The following is a 23,885-nucleotide window of genomic DNA, read 5'->3' on the forward strand; positions in this document are numbered from 1 at the left end:
CACTTGTGTTGAAGAGCATTTTTAGATCCCGTGCAGTTGTCCAGCCCTATCGAGTACAAGCTCTTGGACAGAGATTATTAAACAGTTTAATGGTTTTCTTGTGACATTGCTTTGCTTCTCTGGTATGCGGAAACCTTTTTTTTTTTTTCCTCATAGTGCTAACGTGCCCTTATTTTCAAATTTTAGAAAATTTTCTTTTAATTACATCAATAGAGTTATTTTTAGATGTGGCAGCCATTCCCTAAATGCTTTCCCTTGCCTGATAAAATATCAATATGCAGATGTAGATGGTTGTGGGATTTAGCATAAATTGTGACTGAAGATGATAAGAAAATGTAGGTAGTCAAATATATCAGATATGCCTCAGCACACCGATTTTTATCCATGTTGTCTCTGTTAACTCAAGCCTAGATATTTATAATGCCAGCTCTCCTGTACCTCATAGCTACTAAGACTGAATGCAGCAGGAGAGGCTACAGGAGCTTTCTGCACTCGGCCTGGGGGAGGGATTTAGAGCAGGAACTTCCTTTATATGCTCCAAATTGCCTTCCAAAAGAGGTTTGTTTGCATTTGCTGATTGTTAGGGGACCTTAGGGGAGAGTGTTTCCTATGCCTCCGTTCAACCTCTGTGAGTACCCAGGGCTGAGCAGATCCTGCCCAGACACATTTCTTCCTCTTGCAGCCCATGGTGGACCCATTCTTTTCCTGCCAGGCTCTCATTTTTTCCAGGGCCAAATCCTTGCTGAATATACCTCCTCATGTTAACCATGTGCATGTGGAGATGGAGTTTAACACTGCCCTACTTCCCAAACAGCTAATCTAACAGAAGCAAGTGATGTCTTTTTTCCCATCATTTTTCCCATCCTTTCCCTGCCTAATGTCTTGGTGGGGGAAATTCAGACAGTATTTTGTCAGCCTTTTGCTTGACAGCTAGCACAGTGTATCCAGGTATGTGTCATCTCTTCCTTATGGACGAGCTGTATTCAGACTGTGCACTCCTTTGTTTTGACTGAATAGCCTGTGCCAGGGTGGGTCATTTCTACTTCCTTTTTAACCCTCTATATGTTAAAAACAGGCCTTTGATTTTAATAATAGCTCTGCTTTGATATTCTGGTTCATTCCCTTTCGGACTTCTATCTAAATTAGCCTAATGCCCTGGAAACAATAAACTTGGGCTCATGTGCTTCAGTTTGATGTTTGGATCCAGCACACCATTATAATGATTGCACTCCTCAGGTCCCTAACTCAGGTCAAAGTTTCACCTCCACGCACATCTGCAGACTTGAGAACCAAGGCAAGGGGACACAGCAAATGGGTGCAGAGTTCTGCTGGATACATCTCGGCCACAGAAGTCTGTAGTAATAATTCTGCTTTTTGGTCTGTTGCCCACACCTGTGCTTGCGTTGTCAGCAGAAATGAGAAGTCAGCGTGGAAAAGAGAGAGCTGTGCTGCCACCTGCAGAGTGGCAGCTTTGTACTGTGCCGTGGGCATAACCTGTCCCAAGGTTAAAGGCAAAGGCCCAGTGGGACCACCACTCCAAATTCCATATTACACAAAATGAAACTCACCCTACTGTCAATGACAGCACAGCCTGTCAAGGGTGCTGCTACAAGCACCACGTATATTCCACAGAGGGCTTTTTTTTTTTTTTTCCACCTTAGCGTAACACAATTGCGTTTCATGCCACCTGGTAAAGGGCAAAAAAACATCAATCTGATTTGTAGGAAATAGTACTTGGTTGGATATTAAATTACTGGAACAACAGAACAAGATTGCTTATGATTCATGTATAATATCCTTCAGCAAACACAAAACCTCAGCTAACAAAGAAGGATAGACTAAGCAATGTAATTTTGCCCTGTGAGTGGTGCCAGTCTGGATCAGTGGGGAGCAATTCCTGAAGTGCAGGCCACTGTAAGATCAGGGATTATTTTCCTACCAGAGAGGAACCTGTAGTTTGTGTCCTTGGGTACAAGCCTGCAGGACTGAAAGACCCTACAGGACAGCTGGGACAAGCCTTCATGCACCCTCATGTCCTGCTTTCTGAGATGAACCATGAAGTCCCAAGTGCTACTGGGGCTCGTGGAAAGGGGCTCTCGTTTATAAGTTCTGGGTTACAGTTTAAAGGAAAAAGAGTCAGATAAGCACTGTCCTCACGGCTTCTGATGTCTCTTGTTACAGAGCAGAGTGAAACTGCTTGAAAAGATAACCAACGAGCACGAGCGGTACAGCGCTAACGTCAACCAGTTTCAATCGTGGCTGAATGGTGTGACAGAAAGATTAAACTGCTGCATTGGGGAAGCAACCAAGTCTTCAGCAGAGGACAAGCTAAAGGCACTGAAGGTCCTTAAATGAAATAATTCTGACAATGAAGCAGGCCTGTGTGTTCTCCATACCTTTATATGTTTCTCAAACCACACAAGGATGTACTTAAGACAAGAATTGCACAAACAAAACAAGGCGGTAGTTGTTGTAATGTTGGTGAAGAGTTATTGCAGATCTGGAAATCGTTAGTATATATGGTTCTCCTGATGGTATCAGGAGTTTCAGTCTGTTTTTTGTTGTTTTTGTTTGTTTGTTTTGTTTTGTGGTGGTGTTTTTTATTTTGTTTTCCTTAAAGCCAGCTCTTCTACAGTTATGTGGTTCTTCGAGCATCTTGCCCTTTTAAACTTTTTAAGTGAAGTTATATTTGGTAAATATGTTCCAAATAGAGCCTGAAGGCACACAGGTCTTGAGTGTATAGAGCTGGTGATAAAAATAACAGTTTTGAGAACAATTTTTAATATTTTAGTACTATGTCTTAAACTGTTCAGCTTTAAATATCATAGATTTGTTTGTCTGCAGCTCCTGTTTTCTCCATCAGGGACCTCAGATGACAAGCGTTTCTGAAAATCGAGCCAATATTTTCAGAATTATGGCAGGTAGTTACTCAGAAGGCAGTCAGATGACCAGCCCTGGCTTCTGGTCACTTGAAAAAAAAAAAAAAAAAAAAAAAGAATTTTATTCTTGAAATAAGAAGTGAAGAATGATATATGTACAACTAGGAGAGGTGGTCTTGTTTTCCTACTGCTTTTGCCTTTTTCCTAGTTTCCAGTTCCTACAGATAATGTTTATGTAACTTCTTTCTGCAGGAAATTACCAAAGACATCAGGAGTGGTGGGAAGAAATGGAAGTACCTTGAAAATCAATGTGCAGAGGTGATTCAGAATACCTCCCCACTGGGAGCTGAGAGAATGAAGGATGAACTTGAAGAGCTGAAAAAAGCCCTGGAGAAGTTGAAACTGCTGAGCAGTGAGGAGGAGGAAAGATTGCTCAAGATCCAACAGTCAGAAAGTGCCTACAAGTCCCAGGTCAGACAATTAGAAGCAGATATCCAGGAATTCAAAAAAGACCTACAGAAACTAGAAAATGACCTGAACTCTGGGGAAAGGGAAAAGACTGAAGATGCGTTTGTAGCTCAGTGGAGAAAATGCAATGTAAGTTGCTGTCCTTTGAATGCTTAACAATAGCAGGTATCAAATGTAGTCATAGATTGAACACACAGAGTCACATCCAGCTGCCTGCCCCATTGTTTACAGATGATAAGGAAAGAGTAGTAGTATATATGAGACAAACGGACGAAAGTGTGAATACCAGCCATGGAATCAAATACTCTAACCTTTATCTCACTGCACAGTAGGGAGGAGGACTGGAAGATGATTTGGAGTTTTGTATTTTGAGTCCATAGGGAAAATATGCAAAAGGAGAACAATACAGAACAAACACATAATTTGCTCTATTTATAAAGAAGTAGGAAAAATAATGCCTCACTGTATGTACAAATATATACATACATTCACATACATACAAATGTGTCCTTATAAGTACACATACCTTGGGGGTTTTTGGAAGGCCATTTTTATGTTACATCCTTCATCTGTGTAAGGTGGGTACATGTATTATGTGTATTACGTGTATTCCCCTACCATCAAACACAACTATCTTTTTTAAGTCCCACATTTGTAATAATCCAACATTTACAGCAAAATCAGTCTGTTGGAAAAAGGAGTGCAAAGTTATTTGCACATAAAGTACGTAAGAATCTTTACCAGTTGTTTCATCTTAAAAGGTTGGTTTTGCATTTATCATCTCTTTCCAAAATACTTTTCATAGCTATTCATATGTCCAGAACTCAGCAGGACTAGATGGGGAAAATTATATGTAAAAAAAAAAAAAAATCCACTAAATACAGATTGGTTCGATCCAATTACAGCTACATTTTTTTTTCTTGGTTTAGTTTCCTTACATCAGCATAGAATTAACGTTCTATATTTATGGATGTTTCAGAAAGATGTGTTCCTGTAAACAGAGGTGGTTAAGATTATTCCAGACATGCATCTTGTTATACAGTGCAATCAGTGAACTGAAACTGGGTCTAGCTGTGATTCACTGTTCAAACAGCAAACCCCACCGATCAGATGCCAGAGGGTAGGCAGTCGGGCAGAGAGGGAGGACAGCAGAGATCACCTGCAGGAACAAAACAGTTCCTGAGAATATTTTCCACTTTATCAAATTTCATATTCATTACAGCCGGGAAAAAAGGCATCGGAAAGGGGACTTTTGGTTAGCAACATGAATACCTTGAGAGACAGCCTTAGCACTTCGTTTCATGTTCCAGACAGTACATATGGTGTGACCTGTTTGTTATTTTTGTGATTAAGGCAACAAGAGCAGTTCTGGCTGCAGAAGAATCGAAGATTGAGAGGCTGAAGGCTCAGCTTAAGGATCTGCTACAGTTTTCCCAAGATGTGCAGCCACACGCTGAGAGTGTTGTCTCTGCCATACGGGACTATCAAAGGTAGAGAGAAGTCTGACTATGGAGGGGGGGAGCAATCTCTCAGGAATTGAAGGGATTGAGAGGGACCTTGTAAAAAAAGAGAGAAGCCATACAATTGTAGGGTACAGGTGGAAAATAAGTTTTTTTTTTCTTTTTTCTTTTTTCTTTTTTCTTTTTTCTTTTTTCTTTTTTTCTTTTTTCCTACTTAAATCTGCCTCCACATTTCAATAAGCCTGCAATTTTAGCCATTTGCTAGGAGTTGTAGGTTTCTGGAAGTTTTCATGCAGTGATTTTGTGTCATTGATGTCGTGTATGGTTCGAAGAAAATTAGATTGTTGGCAGCTAATTTGATCTTCTTAGTCTTGTATAATAATAATTCATGTGCTTTGCTTGCCTTTCATGACAGCAACTAGAAAATCGGGACAGGAGCTGTAGTAGTTCAGAACCATTATGGCCCTTCCTTTTTGAGGCTGCTGTGATGACTCATCGGCCTTAGCAATTACTTGGCAGAGTTTATTCCCCTTCTGACTGCATGCATGCGTAATTCCTGTTTTTGTCTTGCCTTGGATGGGGTTAAATTCTGAAAGTTTAGCCTCTTCCTAGACTTCAGTGTTTCCACTTCCAGGTTGTCTGGAATCAGGAAGTCAGGAAGTAAAGAAGCTGCAGCGAATTTTGCAACTAGAAAAAGTTTTTTTGTGTGTGTTTTTTTTGTTTTGTTTTGTTTTTATTTTTTAGGAAAAATATTTGGTTACATGTTTTTTTAAACTGTACGCAAGATTATTTTCCTCTATGAAGTGCAGAGTATGCTTCCTAGCTGGGAGAGTTTTTTCCCTCTAGTTTTCTTCCAAAGCTTCTTCGCAAATTCTGGCAGCTTCATGCTGAGCCCGGAAGGGCCAGCAGAGGAAATGGCAAGGTACGAGTAATGTCAGTGCTTTCCTTTTGCGGAGCTTTCAGCTTCTGCAAACCTGTATTTGTTTAGCTTTGTAATGTCGCGGTGACACAAATAAGATTATTCTTTCTGGCTTTATAGACAGGCAGAATTAATCATGATTACCTTGGAAGCCTGTGGCATTGTTCTTGACTACTTATCCCGTGAATTCTCATGATACAGTTCCCATGTGCACCCGCAGTTTGGGCTGCATTCTGCCATGTTCGATAGGACTCAGCAAACTGTCAGGAAAGCTTAGAAAAACAGGAGGCAGATGCATGGGTGTGTCTCTGCTAGGCCTTGTTACTCAGCTGTGTCTTGGATAAGCCTTTGTAAGAGAAGCCTGGATACTAAATAAATGTGTGCTGATTTATTTTTTTATATATATCCACACATACACACATATGTATACACATATATATACACACACAGAGGTAGATAGGTATGTGTATACATATATATATTTATTTATATTTTTCCAGAATCATATATATAAATGTATATAAATACAAGAGCTTCTGCAAATGTGGTTCTTCAAAATTTTAAAAATCTAGATTTGAAGACAAAAAATGATTACATATTTTCCTTTTGTTATAGGTAAGTTAGAGTGATCATAGCTTTCTTAATACAATTTTTATATGTAAAACTACAGACAACTGTAGTTAAATTCTAGATACCCTTGGCTTGTTCCTCCCAAAAGTCAATGAGACTGCTCTGGTAATATAATCTGGTAAATCATGCTGCTGATATCAGCCAAGAAAGATGACATGCAAGGGGAAATGACTGCTAAAAACACAAAGAAGTTCCTGATACACAGTTGTACAAAAATAAAAATGTGTCGTGGGACATCTAAATGAAGTTTTGTCAGACCTTTCTGACTGACACAACAGCTGTCAGTATGTAACACCAGGCTCAGACAGTAAAAAAGACTGAGGCTTTTGTGTTGGATATGGTTTACACCCAAAGATTGTGTTAATTCATGCCTCAATGAATGGGATATTTGGACTTGGATTTCTTTGTAATTTTTCTCACAGCTGTCACTTTATCCTTGCAGTGTTAGAAGGAAGACATCTAAATTGAGTACTGACGTAGAAACTCAACTGAGGAAAGTCTTCCAAAATCCCCTGCAAGATTTTGAACAGTGGAAGCCATCCGTCCAGATGCTCCTGGAGTCTCCAGAGCCATCGCTGGCTCAGATTGAGGTAGCAAACCTGTTACTAAATTCAGAAACTAATACTTGGTATGTGTTTGTCCAAGCTATGCCAGCAGCTGCCTGTGTACAGCTGCCAAACAGCAGCAGCTGGAAGGGCCTTTCCTGTATGATATGAAACCCCACAGCACAGAGTTCAACTCAAGCTGTAGCAGAATATCTTATTTTCTGCCCTTACCTGGTTAATTGGAGTTGTCAGCTGAATAGGCTGAAATGCTAGGTGTCTTTAACAATGTTGATAAAACTGTTTAGCCTTAACCCAAATCGTCCTGGATGGGAAGTCTGTGGACTCTGTAATGTGTGTAGTGATGTAGTTGTGGGATTAAAATGCATGATTTCTGCGTGCACCCAGGAAAGTGTGTTTGTTACTTTGTCATCCCTGTAATCTCCAGAATAGCTGTATCTGTGAACAGGGGTGGAGTTTACCCTTGGGATGAGCATTCAAGCTGTCCTTTCTGTTGGTTGTTTAGGCCTCTCCTCTGCACAGACAACTCTTTCCATAGCACAGCTTTCCTCTATTTCTGTTCACAAAATGGATGCAGCCCTGGTGCTTCTAACATTATCAGGAAGACTTTTCCTTTAACTGGGCACTGTCCAGGTACCTTCTGTTACCCCTTGTCGGCCCAGCATGCTGTTTTTACCTGAATTTGTCCTACTGCCTTGGTTGTGTGACTTGTGTGAGAATAACACGCTTATGTTATGATTTGTTTGTTTGTTTGTTATGATTCCACTGGAAGAATTGTTTTCCTTTAGGTTGCTCTAGCTGAAAGCTCCCAGTTCAAAGAAAAGTTGATGACGTTACAGTTGAAGAAAGATTTGCTAAACAGTATCTTTGGTGAGGAAAATGCTAAATCTTTCCTGTCAGAAGTAGCTGAAGCTTCAAAGGAGAGAGAAATACTACACAAACGTCTGTTACAAACCAAAAGCAAACTCCAGGTGAGCTTCAAAACACATATGCAGACTTTGCCTGTGACAAAGATCAATCTTTTACTAAGCCAGTTTTATAGAAATAAATGTAGTATGAATCAGTTGGGCCCAATCTATTTTCCTAGGCTAATCAAATATTCAAATAAATGTATGGCCTGTTGCATAGTGTGGCATAGTATTTGTTCTGAGTTTGAAATGGACATTAACAAAGATAGTGCCAAGGGATGGATACTGAATGCTGATTTTTTTTATTCTTTCTCTCCTAGAATTTGATATCACAACATGAGGACTTTGATGTTGATTTTGCACCTTTGCAGATGAAATTATCTGCCATCAAAGCCAAATTAGATCTGGAGCATGAACAACAGCCAGACCTCTTGGGTAAAAAGACACAGCTCCAGAGACTCCAGGTACATTACAGCAATGCTTGACCTTGATGTGCTCCTGGTCCTGTTTAATTAGTGTTAGAAACTCAGGACTGTGTCCCCTAAATAGAGCTAGTTTTTCCACCAAAAAAAGGTATCCTTCTGCTACATACTGAGAATGAAACTGCATGAGATAAACTGTACCTTCCTCCCTTCATAAGCAGGGAGTTTCCATTGTCCCACCTCCCTTCACATCCCTGCTTCCTGCTGTTTACCTTCTCTCAGCTTTGACACTTGCCCAATTTACACCAAGACCTAATTCCGCTGGCTAAAATAGGGTAAATTACAATGTTTAATGTTTTGAACTTGTTCAGCAAAGGGTCCAACATGCTCAGTGGGACTAGGTAGCTGGGAAAGGGGAGAGAAGGGATGAAAGGAAAGAGAGAGGGGGGCATCAACGTTCCTTTTGGCCATGGTGAGGTATGGTGATACTATGCGTTTTCACCTTTGGTGACTGCACAGTTGTCAGTACTTACCCAACTGTATTATGTATCCTCTGGCAGCTTTTCAGCATCTTGTTGTCTTTGTTATCAACAGGTGACACATAAGAACATCCAGCCATTTATTTCAGAACCATTTACTTCTAGACATCAAACAATTAATTTTCTTAATGACAGTTTTTGTTTGTTTGTTTGTTTGTTTGTTTTTGTGCCCTCACACTCAACTGGAATTTTCTTTAGTGAATATTTGGTAAAGGGCACACCACATCTAGCACATAGCCTTTACACAGTCTGTCTTTTCCACTGCAGATGATCCAAGATGACTTGGCAGAGCTTGCAATTCAAATGGAAGAGGTAGAGAACCTGGTTCAGTCAAACCCGACACAGAAGCATGAAATGGATCAACTTTCATCTGATGCTCAAGCCATAGAAAGATCACTGAAGGTAACACATGGAAGAGTTTTTGGTTGCAGGAGGAGTTACCAGTTGCCCCATTTAAAATAAATAGATAAATAAATACTTAGATCTTTGAGCATATGAGATTATAAACTAAGACAGATATATTCATTTCAGGTGAAGAAGGCACTAAATTCTTATGACTTTGATAACTCTTCCAGGATTCTCTAGTTATCTGTAATGTAATTTCCCTTCAGGAGGGATTACCTTCCACATGTATTTTTTTATATAGATAAATTATTTCTGGAGAGGGCCTGAGATTTCTGACAAATAGATCTGATAGTTACATTATTATAGCGGTGCTTGGACTTGTTCACTTTTTCTTTGATAGAGCTATCGTACCAAGCCAATAGTTTTTTCTTGTGTAGCTTTGTGACCTGAAAACTGATGTGTTGCAGCTTCACACGTACTAGTTTTGACCTGAGACTTTCTGTAGCTTGTAAACATAGTTATAAAACGACCTTTCAAAACAGTCTCAGAGGAAGAGCTTATGAAATGACCTTATAGTTATGGAGAGCACCATAAAATAACTTATCATAAAGTGTTACCCTAATATGCACTGTTGAATTTTAGTTTCAATCTCGATAATCCCATTTATCATTGAACCGGACTTTTTGAAAAAAAAATAAAAATCTCTACAGTCATTTCTGTACAGTCATAGTAAAAGATGTATTTCATATTGATTGAAGTATAAAAAAGCCATATTCTTTACTCTGTTTCAGCTAAAAAAAAAAAGGGAGCTATTCTAGTGATTAATGCCCCCATGTGGTTGAATTCAGGTCTGCATGAGCTTGTAGGTGTCATGCCACTGATAGTAAAAGATTTCTGTGTCTTGTTAACAGCTGTTTGTTTCCTTTCTGCCTGTGAGATTCTGTCTTAGCAGTCACAGTGTTAGATCTAGCAGTAAAAGCGCTTTTTGTCTGTGTTCAGTTGCTGACATATTTTTATCATTTGCAGATGATGATCCAGCAGACTGAAGACCATGTTCAGAAGCACTGGGCATTTAATGACAAACTCTCTGACCTCCAGCAGTGGATCACAGCAACCACAGGGAAGATCAGCTCCTACCAGGGTGCTGCTGGAGAGCAGAGCACTGAGAGCAGGATGGCAGACCTCGAGGTGAGAAAGGCGTCTTAGTGTAAGATGCTGCAAAGTGAATAAGTAACATTCAGACATTATGAGAAGGGGTTTTATAGCAAGGGGCTCCAAGCTGAGGGGAGTGGTGATGTTTGTTCTTCCTGAGATAACTTTTGCTGCTGCTGTCTCCCTGCTTTGCCCTGTGCTGTGGGATATGGACCTAGGTACAAGACAAGAACAGTGAGAAATAGACAAAGAACTGTAGAAATGAATAAAATTTTATTAAAGGACTAGTGGTTTTGAAATGTTATACCTGTCTTTGTCTGTATGTATGCATCAATACACTGAACATTACCATGTTAGCTATCCTTCTACTGTGTTGAAACAAGCAATTCCACAGTGTTTTTTTTTTCTTTTTTTTTTTTTTCTTTTTTCCCCTATGTAGCAGTATTTTGCATGCTAGATTCACTCTGCCAGCTTACCTCAGCTGTCAGCTTTTGCCTTCATATGGGAAACTAAAATATCTCAAGGGAAGGCTAGAGAAGGGATGTACTGACAGCTTAGGCCCTTTAAGTTTTGCCATCAGCTCTTTTACTTATGTTGGCTCTTTGCAAGAATCCTCAGCATATCTTTTTTCCCCGCTAGGTATGTTCTAGCTAGTGCCAACAGAACCAGCATAGTCCTGGACTGAACATGGCCTTCAGTCTCACATAGCCTCTGCTTTACCCAGGATACCTAGAAGTAACTGTAAGGGCTGTGCGTTTCAGAGATGGATAGCAGAGTTTCCAGATAAGGAGATCCAGCTGTACCTTGTAGAAGCTCATGGCCAGCCGGTCATGGAGAATTCTTCCCCAGAGGAAACCGCCCATATCCAGGCTGAGCTGGATCAGCTGAAGGAGTCTTGGAGATCACTGAAAAAAATGACAGCTGGGTAAGTGTTCATGTGTGTTTTCTTCAAGTCCCTTCAACGGTCTGCTCCTTACTGCTGTATGACCAGAAATACTTGGTGCTTTATGCTCTGTGCTGTAAAAGTGAACAACTATGTTGCAACACTGGGGAGCAAGATGAGATTTTATTTCATTGTTTGTAATTTGGAAATCATGACTTTGAAGAAAATCATCTTAGAAAATCCAAGGACCAGAGTAGTCTCTGAAGCTGCCTTTTCCGTGCTTGGAGCAGGCAGTGCCTCCCTAGGGTCTGGCTCACCCTTGTGCAGCAGCCCATGTCAGAGGAAATAGGACATAGACTGGGTGATATCTGCTGTTGTTCCTCACCTGTCCATTCTCTTTGCTGTCTGGTCCAGAGCTATCTCAAAGGAGGCTATGTCTGTGCTAGCTTGTGACTTTTGCAAACCTGCAGGAGTCGAAGAAGAGCTAAAACCCTCCCTTAGCTGGCAAACGTGGATTTACTTGTTTTGTCCTCGCTGTGCAATGTCAAACTGCTGTTCAGGCCTGTTAGTCTGTATTAAAATTGAATACTGTGCTACTTGTGAGTGTGTGTGTGTGTGTATTCACATGTAGTGACAGGACAAGCATAAAAATGACCTAAATTGAGGAAGGCCTACTTGTACTTCTTGCTGTTTCCAGACTGGGAGGTGTATTGTCGAGGAAGTATATTTTTTGGACACTCACTTCACCCAGTGAAGGAAAATAAAACAGTCCAATGAAAATTGACTGGTTCTGCTTTGAGACAATTCTGTCTTGATCTTATTTTGTTAAAAAGATGATGGAAATAACTGTAACATTAATAAATTGTAATAGTTTTATTTCACTACAGACATCCCCCACACCCCAGTCAAAATGTGTGCATCTCACTGTTAGAGGTCTCACTGAACTGATACCTTTGATTTTGTGTTTTCAAGTATTCTCAAAAGGCGGCGGTTAAATAGACCAGTGGCTGATAAGAAGAAGAAGAAAATAGCATCTGTGGACAGCAGACACATGTCAGGACCTGCATCCCGTCTTTTAGATCCCACCTATAAGCAGGTGAGAGGGGGACTTTGAGTCTGCCTTTGTTATCAGTTTCACAAGAACAATTTAATTGACTTCATTTGATACTATGGGTTATAAGCTTGGAGGTTGAGATCTTGCAATCCGGCCTTCAGAAGAAACATCTGACTTAACAGTAATGGATTATTTTGTTGCTGTTGTTCTGTAACGTAGGAGAGGATAGGAGAAGGACAAAATACAAGTAGCCACCTTGCGCTCCTACATGACTTTGAAGAGTGGTTACAAGGAGAAAACATCAAACTGTTCAAAATTCTTGCTGCAACTTCATCTTCCACAGAGGAAATCAAGGCACGCCGTAACAAACTGGAGGTTAGTTTTCCAGACAGAGATTGAAATAAAAGCATCTCCATAAAGAATGTTATTTAAAAAAAGTACACTTCCTGCATTAGGAGACTCCAGTGCTACAGAGGAACTAGTAAGCTCAGGACTTTAGGACAAGTATTTTGCTCATAATAAGAAAGATCTGCCAGAGCCAGAGTGGTAGAAAGGAAAGGAGCAGCCTGGCCTGTAGATATTAGATGGAACATTTCTAGCATGGTACAGCAAAGATGTTCATTAAAATAAGCTGATTTAAAATCAGTGTTTGGTATTTGACATGACTGTTTTAGATTTGTTTGAATGAACTAACAAAGCATGCTGTAAGAAATGAAACAAAGATATCCAAAGCTGCATGGGTACTGCAGATGAGTGAACCATTAATTCAAGCAAAAAAAAAAAACAAACAAAAACAAAACCAAGGATAGAAGTAAATATGCTGTTCCAGAATACCCAGTAGTTTGATTTAGTACCACTGTTTTTTTAAGTGTTAGACTTTAAAAGTAAGATCTTCTTGAATTCCGAGTTACTGGTGTAACTTTGCCTGCAGAAACTGCAGGCTCGTGTGCCTGATGGTCAGCATCGCTTTGAGGACCTTCTTCAGCTTCATCCTGTCATTGGTGACTCTGAAGGTCTGGAGGACCTGCGTTACCGATGGATGCTTTACAAATCTCACCTGAAAGATTACACGAGTTTGCCGGTAGGTGACAGCACTCAATTTGCTGATCTCTGCCTTTGCTCATTCAGCTTGCTGCAAATTTCTAGTCCCAAATCACCAGCACAGTTATGTTTGCTTAATTAAAACCTTCCTTAGTAAATGCCATATAAGACAGAGCAAATATAGCTATGTATTTGTAAACATAAGCATGAACCTTCTTGTATTAAAATAAAAGTTGCACACTAGTTTTTTCACTTTATAAGCAATGCTCAGAATATTTCTTAAAGTGGAAGGTTCCAAACAGAACAATAATTAGCTGTTAGAGGAGCACGGCCAAAAGCACGACAGACACCAGCAGAGCCAGATCATGCTCTCTTTTATTGCCCGAATAGTCTAACTTTTATAGTGAACTTAACAGGGGCGGACAGTGTTTCACACAAGATTATTGGTCAAAAGCACTCAGACAAACAACTACAAGAAAACAACCCCACCTGCAAGAAAACAACCCCCTTGTGATTAGCAGTCACGTAGACCTTGTCCTTGAAGCCAGCTGGTGGTAACAATATTTTTCTGAGTTTCTCGATTGGGCGACGTGGGAACACTGTCGTGGGAACACTGTCATGGGAACTTCTCATAGTTACCCTGGTAGCTTGGTTTGCTCAGCTACAGCAAGCCATGGTATTTGCTGAGGCCTACTCCTGGTTGTTTAGAACAAGTTCAGATAGAACAACTGTTCCACGGACTCATGTCCACACCCTTTGTGCCAATTCCCAACAATTAGCCATTGTCAAAAATGCACACAATTGGGGATGGTGAGGTTTTTGCATGTGAGTATTTTGGTTATATACCTTGTTCTGGGCAAATGGGTTTCTAGCTTTTTGCCCTTTCTCTATACAACATGTTCTCTTGAATTATTTTTTTGAACAGTTCCTGTGGTAAGAATATATTCATTATTTGTGTCTTTCCTGCTAGAAGACAGTGATCAGAATAGCCACTGACTGAACTAACTCAGAAAGTAACAATGCACAGGAGGACCTTGTGCTATGTATGTCCCTTTTGAAACTGTCTTCATGAGCTAAGGATGTAGAATGGGATAAGGACAGGTATTTTTAAAGAACAACTGCAATATATTTTAATGTGTGAGATAAATGTTTAAAGACTTTATAGAGTTATTACATTTCAGATATACTAAGGATGGCAAAATTCATCCCAATATGTAAGATATTCTGAGTCATGCTAAAGGTATTCCTATGTTCTTAGCATAAACATACATCATTATTAAGAGTTTTTTCTAACTTAACGTTGTCTGTTCAAAATACCTTAATCAGAGGACTTGACTTTCCAGTTGTACATTTGACACTTTCTATACAGAACTTGAACAACTGAAAAAAATGAAACCCCAGCAAATTTTCTGCTTTAGGAAACCTTGGTTTCAAATCCAGAAATTACTTAAAACACAAATCCTTTATAGTTCACAGAAGATATTCATGACCTCTGTTAAACAAAAACATATTTCTTAGATTTCATTGCCACTGATTATAACGAGTAATGTTTTTTTTTTTTTTGACCAAAACCTCATGTAAGTATAAGCATAGTCAATAGGTGTCAGTAAAATCAAACTTATTGGTAGGAGAACATTTCATCTGATTCATAGTTGAGAACCTAAAAGCATTTTAGCCTTCTGCTTAATATGTGTTAAAAAAGTCGTTAAAAAAAATCACCTGCTGGTTCACTTTATCCAGATGACCATGAATTTAAAGAAACATCCCATGTGAGGTGAATACTCATTTATAGGCTCCACTGGGATCTTAAGTTCACATTTTATTTTATTTATTTTTATTTTTTTTAACAGAGTATGAGATCTTCAGAAGAACCAGACAGATTCAGAAAGGTATGAGAGTTTCCTTTCATTAAAATAATATATATACGTGTGTGTGTATATATATATATGTATGTATATTTTACCAGACATTTCACAGATAATTATTTTAAATTTTATTTTCAAGATTCTTAATAACCAAATAATTTCAAGAATGTCTCTTAAAAAATTTTCTCTCCTTTTTTTTTTCTTTTTCTTCTTTTTTTCTTTATCCATAGAATCCATCTCCTATATGCTATGCTATATGAACTTTATTCATTTTTTCAAAAGATACTAAGGAAGACTTAATATCCTTCTTTAAAGGATTTAGGGACTAAGTGCCTAAATAATTTTGAAATTGGGACTTCTGATTCCTTTAGACACTTCAGAAAAATTGCTTTGGATCATTGAGCTGACTTTCTTACTAATGCAGAAAAACAGAAAGTAAAGAGATTTGCCTAATATTATTAGACTAAATCCTTACTCTAAGCAGCAAAATTCCTCCTGTGAAGAGTTTCTTTTGGAAGTGATGACATAAGAAACAGAAGCAGTACAGCAGATGATAAGGACAAGCTTAAAGAAAACAAAATACTGCCAGCTTCTTACTTAACCTAAGAAGCTTTTCTGATCCACTTTTCATAAGTCGGGGAGTGTTTCTGTTGAGCTGGACAGTGCTGAACAGTCCTTTCTCTCTGTCAGACCTTACTCTGTTTACAGAGAGATAGCTTCTACTTTGCACTGTTATCTCACTTTCCCTGTGTTTTTAGAAGGAATAGAATAAGGCTCTATTTGCCCAATACACGGTCAATTGGATGAATAATGTGTTGCATGAACATAATCACATAATTATCTTAAACTAACCCAAGCCCTTGATTTCCCCTGTTGCAACATCTCTTTTGAAAAGACCAATATTTAAAGTGTAATACAGTGCAGCTCTAGTATGGTGAGAAGTCGAGATTTCTTCATTCAGAGATATTCCTTTGATGCTCAGATGTGGAGAAGCAACTCTGATGTTTTTCCCTGGTGAAATAGTGACTTATTCCTGGTAGTTTTCACACATCACCTGAATAGTTTTGGCTACAGTTCAGCCTTCCCGAAAACCCCCAAAGACTTTCCATTTTTGCCTGTCTGGCTCAGCATTAGTTGGTTAGTAATGCAGTAAAGTTGACAGTATTTTGCAGGTTGGAAAACCAATGTGACATCTTAATACTTGGTGTAGACTGAAGCAAACACTTAGTAGTGTTGCGTTTCCCTAGAGGGACAGTCCAGAAGACTGACCAAGGAATTCTCTGCTTTCATATGATTCAGTTGGCTAGAGTTGTCTGGGGAGGAGTGGAGTGAGGAATAAAAAAAATAAAAAAATAAATAATAATAATAATAATAATAATAATAATAATAATAATAATAATAATAATAATAATAATAATAATAATAAACAGTTAAAAACAAACAAACAAACAAAAAAAAACAACAACAACAACAACAAACCAAAGCAAATGAGCAAACAAACAAAAAATCCCTTTGGGCATCAGCCCATCTTCACTGAGCAATTAGCTGTCATTTTGTAATTCATCTGTCCCACCTGCCTTGGGGTAGGTGGTATTTTCTCCCCAACCTCTCTAAAAGAGACTGAAATCTGCTATTAATTTTCAAGGATACTGAAATAACAATGGCAGACAGCAAACATTTTTCAATTAGGTCTACAGCAAGAGGACAAAAAAACATTCTCTGAGTTTTTAATAGCTACTGAACACAAAGAGAAACAGCTCGGGGTGAGAAGGATTGTAGAACTGAAATAACCCATAAGCACAAAGGAAATGGCTCCCATTGCACCACCATTATGTGCAGTTTTCCCCCAGCCAGTACAAATGTTGTTGTAACTTACACCTTAATCACTTCAGTGGGATTCTGCAGACTTCAGAGCATTCATTCTGGATTTAAACTGTGTCTACAGTCAGAATCCAAGTGCTGTAAGCAGAAGTGTCTCTTTCATTCAGGCTAAGGCTATTATCAGGATGTGAGCCTGCTTTGACATAAGGTGGTTGAATACCATTTAGGAGAACCAGAAGATAATGTTGATCCCTTGTAGGTGCATCACTGCTCAGGCTGAGAAAAGAGGAAAAGCAAACCAATTGCAGAACTGAGAGCTTTGCAGTTTATTTTAAAATCCGATGTAACACTCAAAGTGTGATTAGAAATGAAAGATAAAGCAAAGTATTTTTGTACATGCATGTTTTGACTATCCTTTCAAATCCATGATGAAGGAAACCGCTCGGAGTGGCTGATCCTGGGATATGGTATCTGCAGAAAGGACACCTGGTTGGGGACTGCTTCACTGTACTTGAAATATCCAGTGAGCTGGCATGCAGTGGGAGGTGGCAAATATTTAGGTATTTTGGACTGATCTCTGCTTCTACAACATGAGGTCCCCAGTGACTCTGCTTGTTTTCCAAGTTTGAGTTAAGAATATTTTGCAGCAGAAAAAGATCAACCTGAAAAATGGGAAGACCCAGATGCAGCTAGTCTCATTCCATTGCCCTCTGGTTTTATTTCCTTTTCTAGCCTGCACAGCAAAATGTTGGCCAGAATAGAGTCTTCTCCACATTTATTAACGGGCTTTTTTCTGATCATTCATCCTTCGCTGAGGACATGCCCCTAGCCACCGGTGCCCTTAAGGAACAGTATGGCCTAATGACTGGGATGTGAGCAGCTTCTTGTTGATTAACAAAAAACAGTTGCAGGAAATTGCACTGGCTGTAGTGAATTTTTAGCAGGTGCCATTGACAGGGCAATGTAGATGGATATTTCTGCAGGGCACCTAGCACATTCAAGGACGTAATCAAGCAAATGCTTAATAATAACTATGATAAATGTTACATTCAAAGGTTGGCTCTGAGTTAACTGAAAATATTCCACGGACATTCTTAACAGAAATAGGAAGTCAAAAGCTCGTTATTTACAGGTCTAGGTAGCACTGCTTGATTTATTTTCTCAAGTGCTCAGAGTAATTACACTTCCTTGCTACACAAAATGATTCTGGCTTTATTGTTTGTACAAACAAAATAATTAGAATTCATTACATCAGTGGTCAACTAATTGCTTCCTTTGAGATTCTGCTAAGAATAATCTCCTATAACACATGGACAGAAGGAGCCTGTAATTTAATCTTATTTAGAAACACCATTGATCTGGAGTCAATCAAATTAATGCAGCCATTCAGGAAACTGTGCAAAGCAAGAGCTTGCCACAGCTTGTCAGGAAGAAAACAGTAATGCATTCTGCTCTGTCCAAGTGCAGATACAACAGGAATTCTTCATGCAGAAACTCATATTACAAAAATGCTCAGCATCATATGTACATGCTTGTCTTAATGGTGCCTTTCTATTGAAAGTATGTGGACTGTTTATTTTCCTGTAGTCCTGCTGGGTTTTAATCACTCGAAACCTTCAGTGCAGGTACATTATTAGTAAAATAGAAAAGACTTGGTAAAAAGTATCTTTTCCTCAGCTTTTCTTATCTCTTTTGACGAAGGAAATGTTTTTGTGCTGAACAAAAAAAGGTTAGGTGTCAGCCAAGATGAAGCCAAAATGCTTCAAATTCAGGGCTGTGACGGAGCCAAGAGCTAGAGCCCAGCTTGTCAGTCAGGCACTGAAACTTTGCTGTGACACTTTGCTTTCTCGTTCTCTGAAGAAATGGCCCATATTTTTTCCATCACTGTGTCTATACAGCTGTACCTGCCTGCTGTAGGAATTATAATATGGCCCAAACACAGGGAGAGGAGCATCTCACCATTCAGATTAACAATTCCGGTTGGACTAACATCACTCAGCAGTGGTGTTTGCTCAGAAAGGAAACTTCTTAGGGAGAAGGGGAAGAAAAAAAAAAGGGAAAAAAAAAAAAAAAAATACCACCAAAAAACTGAAGAATCCTGACCATTCCTCTTCCTAACTCTGACCTGCTACTCAGTGTGCTGGCCTAACAACATCATCACCTGCTTTCTCCAACAGGTCCACAAGCTTCCCTTCAGGTTACTGTAACTGAGACTGCCTGCCTGCACTTGTTTCTGTAGGTTCTGGGTTTTTCAACAATCCACATTGCAGACTTTCATAAAAGCTGGAAAAGAGGGACTCCTTGTTTGCCTCTTGCCTGGTTCTTCCATTGTGCCATGCTGATGCTCTCCCTCTAAAGAGGTGCTGGTACAAGATGGAGGAGACATTTTTCTTCCTAGGACGCCTAGTTCTCACCTTGTGTTAACGTTAATATAGCTGAATATGTGATTGGTGGCCCCTTCTTTGTTAAAATGTTGAGTCCTACCACTTTGTGGACTATTTGCAGATTTTCACTGAGCAAATATCCTAGAATGATTTTCTTTCTCAGCAGATATAATTTTACTTACTAATTCAAAGGTATCAAGGGAGAGATTTATTGACAACAGCAGAATAAAACCAGTTTCCACTAGACACATGAGAAATATTTTTAAACTACTGTAAAAAGCACAGTAAGAGAAATTATAATAACATCTCAAATTTTTAAAGCAAACAATCACATTGTTAAGTGATTTAAATAGAATGCAAATAATATTCAAGCTGTGTATGATGACTGAAATTTAAGATAAATTTAATCTTGAACTGAGGGAAGTCACTGGTAAAGCATCTGGAAACATGCATTGTTGATGGGATAGACCAATGTCTGACCTTAGTAACTCTTCTACAGCTTCAGATAAATGCTGTCTTTATTTCAGTTTTTATTCTTTCTATGCCAAATTTAATTAACTTTATATTGCAAGGCTGAGTGGAAGTTGCAAACTAGGAGTTGTTTTACTTATCTACCTTCCTGTATAAATGCAGGATACTGATGTCTAATACTAAATTTCAGGCATAATAACAAAAATGTAATCCAGTTTACTAGCTGTCTAAGACTCTTCTTCCAAAAGTAGTAGAGAATTGTTTTTAAGTACAAAATACAGGCGCTGTTGCTATGGGGATGGGGAAGGGGCAAGATGGCGGCCGGGGGGCAGTGCTGCACTGAGCGGCTGGGGCCTGTTGTCTTGAGACCCCGTGGGGAGACTCTAAGGGCAACCTGGGGGCTCGCTGAGGGGCGAGGGACAGCGTTCCAGTCAGGGAAGACGGCCCCCGAGCAGCCTCTGGGTGTGGGTGGGTGTGGGTAGTGCAGTCGTAGGGGCCCGGCCGCAGGTAGGTTGGCCAGGGAGTAGCTCTGAGGGCTGTGCTGAGCCCTAAAGGCTGCTTATCTATCTAGGGAGCATCTGGTGGAAGCCAAGCTGTGAGAAATGGCCTTGCTTTAATGCTCTTTGCTCAACATTCTCGTTCCAGTTTCAATATGTGGAGGTAACAAACCAAACCAGGCGTGCTCCTGTGTTTTCTGCAGCGTGACGCAGCCAAAGATCCTGTTAAACTTAAAGTCATCTGTGAAGGGATCTGGCCAACTTCTTCTCAGTGGTTTGTGGGGGCAGGACAAGGGGCAATGGCCGCAAAATGGAGCCCAGGCAGTTCTGCACCAACACGTGAAAGAACTTCTTCATGGTGAGGGTGATGGAGCGCTGGGACAGGCTGCCCAGGGAGGTTGTGGGGTCTCTTCTCTGGAGATATTCAAGGCCCGTCTGGACACCTACCTGGGCAGCCTGCTCTAGGGAACCTGCTTTGGCAGGGGGGTTGGACCTGATGATCCCTGGAGGTCCCTTCCAACCCCTACAATTCTGTGATGCTGTGATATATTTGGATAAATCATGTTGCTTATGAGTGTATTTAAGCTAGTGGTATATTTGTGGTTTTAATTATTCCATTTTCCCTTCATGATTTACTTGTCACAAATCATGATTAAAATATGTATCATCTAGTAAAGATGAATTACTGTTCACCATTTTCCAACGTCTTAATACATCAAAGTTAAAACTGACTATATATGTTCTGTATAGATACAAGCAGAAGCATACAAATAAAAACAACTTAGCTTAATGATAGTTTAACAAAGACCTTTGAGATTAGGAAAAATAAAACAATTAAACTGCAAAGATTTTATTTCCATGACAATAAATGTATCTTAAAGGTTAGTAATCACTGTGAATCAATGTTACTTGGCAAAACAGGAAAAGCTTGCTCTAAAAAGTTGAAATTGATTACCTCAAGTATCTTGCTAGCTGATTTTTAGAATAGTTACCTTAAGTAAGATGTTAAATGGCAAGCTAAAAGCCTTGATTTAAATATCCTTTTAATAAAGTTGTTTTGAAGTACTTTTTTTGTCAGCAATTGAAATGAAAGTAAAGAACCACTATCCTTCCTTGATATTGACTGGATTTCCAGAGCACGGATTTGTGTAGCACTGGTTTAAAAACCTGTTACCATGTTCTGAAATTTTTGCAAATGCTTCCCTTGTGATACTTGAGGGACTTGGTGTAACTCACTGCCTTGCTTTTGGGTGTGAAAAAGTGCTTCAAAATTACCCGGCTGGAAATTTGGCCCTCCATATTCTCATAACATAGAAAAGAAATTTTTTATGACCCATCCTACCTACTGCTTTACTAGTCTTCCGTAGTGCTTTCTGTCTTTCATCCCACATAAAACATTTTCTGGGTAAAGAGAAATCAGCTTCCACTGCTGGGACCAAACTGAGATTTTTGTGCTTGCTGAGGTCTGGAGAATTATAGAAATGACTGCTCCTTTAATGGATCAGGCTGTAGCCATTGTCCTGTGACATGCTTATCTTAAAAGCATGGCATGTTGTTTATGCATGCAGAAGCTAACCTTTATAAATCTGTTTGTGTCACAGCGGCATATGGCACAGGACTTAGTTCTAAGCAACTTTGCAGGAGAAAATCTGAAATATCTGCCATGTGTGATTGCTGAAATCTCAGATCCGAACTGCTGGCTTTTCCATGTTTTTCATTCCTTTTAAATCAAATGTTCATCAAAGATTCTAGTTAACCATCCATCCGTGTTGAGGTACTCAGCATTTCCCCTCAGGGAGAAAACAAAAGCCTGTAATTTGCCTGTATACTTATTTATTCACATGCATACACTTATCCTCCTCAAAACTGAGAAGAACGTTGAGGTTACGAAGTCAAGCAAACTGAAGATAGAAAATGTCAGAACTGAAATTGCTTGTGTGACCTCAGTTAACCTCCTTCAGCACATATGTTCTGGTAGACCTTTGTTAGATGGAGAATGATAAGCACAGGACTCTGAGGGGTCCCAGCCATCCTCACTCATTCCTCACTGCTGGTTTCCTACCCTGGGCAGTATTTATGTTTAGGAAAGCATGGTTCTGAACCCAGTGGCTCACTGTCCTTTTGCAGAGGCCTGATCGACAGTGTTCAACACTTGATTTTTGCTCTGGTGTGTGGGAGTGAGCCAGCGCTTTTTCTTACAGCTTGCTGGATGCTCAGCTCTAGGGGCAGTGGCATCCCACTCCCCCACATTAGAACCTCAGCAAGGAAACAAGCAATCAAAAAGTCCTCCCCTCTTGAAAAGAAAAGCTGTGATTTGCAGTATTGCTTATCTCAGAGAGGGATATTCATGGCTCTCAACTGAGAACTGATGAGGAGCCCACCTATAAATGGTCCCACACAGAGGTAAAAGTCCATTTTACTTTGGTTTGAGAGAGGAGCCTCTGCTCTCCCTGGAGCTGATCTATTCTGGTTGGCAGTAACCTGCCTCTGTAAGTGGCAACTACATTTGTTTCTAGTGGTATCTCAAGCGGCAGAAAGCCATGGCCTCCCAGAGGCAACTGCTTTACCAAAAAAAAAAAAAAAAAGACAATTGAACATGATGATGACATGTTTCTATTTAGAAGTATGGTAAACTGCTGTTCCTGCCTTCTTGGCTGTTCTGCTTGTACTCAAAGGAATAAGGAGGTGGCAGAAATGACACTCATGTAGGCAATTGGGGACTGTTAGTTTTAGGTCAGAGGTTGGACTCGATGATCTTGAGGTCTCTTCCAACCTAGAAAATTCTGTGAAATTCTGTGATTCTGTGAATCCCTTCCAAGGTCTATTCTTCCTATTAAGGTGTTCTTCCTCTGCCGTTGCTACTGCAGATTAAGCCCATTGTGTTGTGATCTGCCCACTGGGGAGGTACAGGCCTGGATTCATCCTGTCTGAGCAGTGGGTTCAGGGCTTTCAAGTCGTGCATGGTGCAGAGAGTACAGATGGGGACAGATTCTCCACAGGAAAGAACCAAGAGCTAGGTTCAAGGCTGACTTCTTCATGTCCCTAATAGTTGACCCATGGAACTCCTTGTGAAAGGATATTGGACTTTAAAAGTCTGTGTAGGTTCAAGGAGAAGCTGGGTAAGGTACCTGGAAGATTTACTGAGGGTTAACTAGGTAGACAAGCTACACAGGCTCAGGAGAGTGCCAGAGCTGAAAGCAGTTGGAGGCTGAGAATATGAAGGAGTTGGTTCCTTTATCTATGGGGAGAGCAGGAGTTCTCAGATAGCAATACATCTCCTCAGATATTCTCTCAGAGTGAAATGCTCTAAGGTCAGAGGAAGAAATGCAGAGCTGATTTTATTTCTCTACTGAATCAGTGATTCAGAGGTGCGGGTATGACTTTTATCGGACATGCTGGTGACATATAAGCAGCAGCAAAAACCCACTAATGAGAATGATATCAGATGCTGTATTCCTCTGCTCCTCATAGAGCCAGATTAACTGTGTGTTTCTGCACGTCCTGGAATGTGGTCAACAGCAAACCAGAGAGTGCACTGAATTTCAGCAAAGCACTTCAGCAACTTATAGAGGAATATTCTGTAG

At 39.8% G+C, this 23,885-nt stretch overlaps 1 protein-coding gene across 11 annotated transcripts in view; it reads left to right on the top strand.

The window, feature by feature from the left end:
- SYNE3 (spectrin repeat containing nuclear envelope family member 3) overlaps nucleotides 1–23,885 on the top strand; it is a 65,508-nt gene that overhangs the window by 26,041 nt on the left and 15,582 nt on the right. For 7 of the 11 annotated variants that reach the window (XR_011096891.1, XM_068682842.1, XM_068682844.1 and 4 more), the window contains exons 5-17: nucleotides 2,182–2,343; nucleotides 3,132–3,476; nucleotides 4,701–4,837; nucleotides 6,799–6,946; nucleotides 7,708–7,890; nucleotides 8,148–8,291; nucleotides 9,056–9,190; nucleotides 10,160–10,321; nucleotides 11,047–11,210; nucleotides 12,141–12,264; nucleotides 12,442–12,597; nucleotides 13,154–13,303; nucleotides 15,114–15,152. Coding sequence is in view for 10 of the 11 variants with exons in the window: in XM_068682842.1 (XP_068538943.1) it covers nucleotides 2,182–2,343; nucleotides 3,132–3,476; nucleotides 4,701–4,837; nucleotides 6,799–6,946; nucleotides 7,708–7,890; nucleotides 8,148–8,291; nucleotides 9,056–9,190; nucleotides 10,160–10,321; nucleotides 11,047–11,210; nucleotides 12,141–12,264; nucleotides 12,442–12,597; nucleotides 13,154–13,303; nucleotides 15,114–15,152 (2,049 nt within the window). In the remaining variant the exon portion in view is untranslated. Of the gene's footprint in view, nucleotides 1–2,181; nucleotides 2,344–3,131; nucleotides 3,477–4,700; nucleotides 4,838–6,798; nucleotides 6,947–7,707; nucleotides 7,891–8,147; nucleotides 8,292–9,055; nucleotides 9,191–10,159; nucleotides 10,322–10,924; nucleotides 11,211–12,140; nucleotides 12,265–12,441; nucleotides 12,598–13,153; nucleotides 13,304–15,113; nucleotides 15,153–15,358; nucleotides 16,495–17,383; nucleotides 19,772–20,449; nucleotides 23,291–23,885 lie in introns of those variants that run through there. The other 4 variants (XM_068682845.1, XM_068682847.1, XM_068682846.1 and 1 more) reach the window with 4 other exon arrangements.

This window comes from Anas acuta, chromosome 5, assembly GCF_963932015.1.
Source record: "Anas acuta chromosome 5, bAnaAcu1.1, whole genome shotgun sequence".
Lineage (NCBI taxonomy): Eukaryota > Metazoa > Chordata > Aves > Anseriformes > Anatidae > Anas > Anas acuta.